The sequence below is a fragment of the Protobothrops mucrosquamatus genome, unplaced genomic scaffold (genome assembly GCF_001527695.2).
Source record: "Protobothrops mucrosquamatus isolate PMUCROS unplaced genomic scaffold, P.Mucros_1.0 scaffold5066, whole genome shotgun sequence".
Lineage (NCBI taxonomy): Eukaryota > Metazoa > Chordata > Lepidosauria > Squamata > Viperidae > Protobothrops > Protobothrops mucrosquamatus.
The window spans coordinates 27,456-31,095 of NW_015390943.1; the positions used below are offsets into that span (position 1 = coordinate 27,456).

At 40.0% G+C, this 3,640-nt stretch overlaps 1 protein-coding gene across 1 annotated transcript in view; it reads right to left on the reverse strand.

Annotated features, from left to right (window-relative positions):
* Positions 1–3,597, reverse strand: part of LOC107299525 (phospholipase B1, membrane-associated-like) — a gene marked incomplete at its 3' end in the record, with an annotated part of 29,767 nt that extends 26,170 nt beyond the window's left edge. Inside the window, exons 1-2 of the mRNA XM_015828886.1 lie at positions 3,511–3,597; positions 1,216–1,281 (exon numbers count right to left, since the gene is read on the reverse strand). Of these exons, the coding sequence (XP_015684372.1) occupies positions 1,216–1,281; positions 3,511–3,597 (153 nt within the window). The remainder of the gene's footprint in view (positions 1–1,215; positions 1,282–3,510) is intronic.
* Between the last annotated feature and the right edge of the window lie 43 nt (positions 3,598–3,640).

Below are 3,640 nucleotides of genomic sequence, written 5' to 3' on the forward strand. Positions count from 1 at the left end.
TCAGGTCTTCTGACCAAAGCCAGGGGAACAAAGAGTCTGACCTCAGGGGATAGTCCTTAAGTCCTCCAGAACCCGGTCCTCTAGGCCAGGGCGGGCCAAGTCCGAAACCAAGCCCCAAGTCCTCACCTGGCCGGGGCCGTTGGAAAGGCCGTTGAGGTCACCAGAGCCGCCGGGGACGCCCCAAAGTCGAAAAATCGCCAAAGGGGCCACCAGCGCCACCGGGACCGGAATGGCCAAAAGGGCCCTCAAGGAGGCCGCTGGACACGCCGTCAAGGCCATTGCGGCCGCCGAAACTGCCGCCGAGGCCCAAAGACCACCAAGGCCGCTGGAGGGGCCATCGGGGGCCACCGGGGCTGCTGGAGAAGCCGCCTGAAGGCCACCGAGGCCAGAATGAATTTCCGAAGGGGCCATTGGGAGGGCCATCGGGGCCACTGGCCCAGTTCTTAAAGGGCCGCCGGGGCTACCAGAAGGCCCTCAGAGAGTACTCTCTCTGACTTGTAGGACTCATGACTCACAACCCTGCATCTGAGGACTTGCCTTCCCTTTCATAAGCTTACAACAGGGGTCTTCAAACTTGGCCCTTTTATGACTTGTGGACTTCAACTCCCAGAATTCCTCAGCCAGCGTGGGAGTTGAAGTCCACAAGTCATAAAAGGGCCAAGTTTGAAGACCCGTGGCTTATAACAATACTAAGATTTTAAGCACACATTCCTTTTGGAAAGTCTCCACCATTTAAGTTATGCTCTTTTCAGATCTGCTCTGAAATACTCTCTCCAAAGGTGCTCATTCACCTGCCCCCTATTTTAATTAGCTTTGCTGCTACTTTTACGTGAGTATGTCAGTTTCTGTTTGTAAAGCCAGTTCTTTACAGGTGGCAGTTCTTAAGAGGAGAAGCATTTCAAAAATAAGAGTCAATAATGCAAGTGAAAATGAATTGAACATATTTTTTAAAATTATGTAAATAAAGAATGCCAAAATTTCACCAGATTTTGAGTGGGGACATATTTTTTGCAATATTTGATGACCTATGAGATCTGGATCCCTTTAATTTTTTAAAATTATGTTTGCAGTTACAATGCAACTCCCCTGAAGTATTCTTGCAGGCAACCCTTGCAATTCATAAGCTGGAAACCACTGTCTTAAAGAAATTATTGATTCTAATAATTCACCCAATCATTTTCCCTGTAGCCAGGATAGCAAAGACTCCTTTGATACCTCTTTATGGAGTATATCCAGAGATGACTGTATACTATTTATGTAGTACTCAGGAGAAGAACGTACCTATGAAAGAAAAGGATAACAGTGAATTTTGTGCATAATAAGCTGGTTGTAACTGTTCCTTAGCACATCACTATTTATGCATGTTTGGCAATTGAGAGTTGCAATTTATATTAATGTGCACCTTTCACAAATGATATAATGGCCTTCTTTCCACAATATGTTTGACATAATCCAGTGGTTTTGAATCACCCAGATACAGTAATAGGATGAAAAGTAGTAATGAGTATCAATCTGAGTATGGACCATGGCAGAGAATGGAAGCAGTTCAGCCACTCTGTGGCTGTCATATTGGGACTTTAAAAAAAAAAGGATGACCATTAGATAGCAGAAAACTTAACTAACTATATCTCTTTGTCATCTAGCAGTCATCCACATTTTTGCAGCTCAGACATGGCAACTGTACCACATCTATTTCCTGCCCAGCACCACCTGCCCCTCCTCTGTCCTCCTCCCTTATAGAGGACAAAAATCAAACTGTGAGGGAAAGAGCTAAAAAGGCTTTCCTCCATTCATCTTCGCCTGACTGTTCATGTCTGACTAGCTCTTGACATCCTTTCAACAAAAGGGAAAACCAATGCTAGCTACTACAAGTCCCGGAAGGAGAGGAGAGGAACAAGGTACACCAGCCAGCTCCAGAAACAGACCCCTTTCCATGTCATTTGTACCAATTGTGCAGCGTTTTCAAAGCATGACATTGATCTTATGAGAACTGCTCAAAATTTACTATGCAAGGAAACCAAGTATGGGACAGTTTGGATTGAATTTCCAGGATACCAGATCAACATAGGATCCACTATAATATTTATGATGTATATTTAGAATATAATCATTATTAGGTTGTTATTAAAATAAGATTATTTTATTCACTTCCTTTTTCTTGGCCTTTTGGCTAAGATTAAATGTAGTATTTATTCTTATTTGCTTAATTTACTTATCCTGATACTAATGCATAAAAATACTCAAACATTAGAAGCTGAGCAAAACTTTCATGTAAATTTGTACCGCCCTGCCAATCTTGCTGCACTTTGCATGCCCAAAATAGAATTAAACCTGTAATCCAAGGAAGACTGAAAGGTTGGAGAAATCAGGAGGCCTAAATAAGCATAAAATCTCTTTCCTGTAGGAGCTCCAAAAATTACTAAAAATAATAAATTAGAAGTAGCATTCAAATGTTATCCAACTGTTCCTGTGAAACCCAACCCAGAAATACATATCTAATGACATTCTTCAGTATGTTGATAAGAGCCGAAAGAAAGAAAGTTTATCACTTGGAGGCATTCACAAATAAGTACTTTACTGCCATCTTATCATGATTAATTATCAAAATGGAAAGTAATGTCAGTGTTTTGATCCAAGTTACACAAGTGGCAGGTCTGCTAGGGATCCAAACTGTCATTAACTAAGAAAGGTACAAACCTTGCCTGTTTATTATCAGCTCTGTTGACATCTGCTTTTATCAACAGAAAATTATCTATAAAATGAAGTAGCACTGATATACTAATCAGTGGAAGTTCTCAAAGATACGAAATTACAGGAGATTAAAAAAACACTTGAATGACCTCAAGGCCCTGCATGGGGGACATGAACATGTACTTCTTTAAAATACTGATTCAGCAATGAACCACTATTACCCTCTCTAAAATGCACATGGTGCCAGGGAAGAATGGCTTGCCATTCAAGGTAGTTTTTTCACTGAGTTAGCTAGAAAAGATCTAAGAAAGGGTCAGTAGCAAGTGTTGAGTCAATCCCAATGTAATTCTTCTTGAGTAGAAGTGCAAGGTCTAAAGCTCAATTTCTTATTAGGACAGATTGCATGTTCGTGATACTGTGGCAATAGAGTTGAGTTAATCTATGGTAGCTCATGAAAGCTCACGCCATTTAATAAAAGTTGGAAAAAGTACTACCAGAATGTTTTTGATTTTTTTTGCCATGTTTGCAATAGCTTCCTGCAAAATGAATGAATTGTCTCTCATTATTTCTTGTTGTCAACCTGAATGTTATTCAGGAGGCATGATATTACGTGGAACATTTCTAATATTAAATGAAGTCATGTGAAGGACAGATTCTATGAACATCATATTCTTACATATGTCACTGAGCACTTGGACAATTCCTACTTGCATATCTAGAGATAAGCATTTAGATCACATACATTTTTTAAAAAAAGTGGGGGAGGAGAAAATTGGGAAAAATATATTAGGAATAACTGTAAAATATATGGAAACTTACAGAATCATTACAATAATCACAAAGGTCATTTCCTCCTATAAAAATGGTTATGAGTTTCCAATCTTCTTGGAAATTTATTTTCTGCATTAGGAGAAAAAGGAAGAGAATAGACATAAAGAAAAACAAAGAA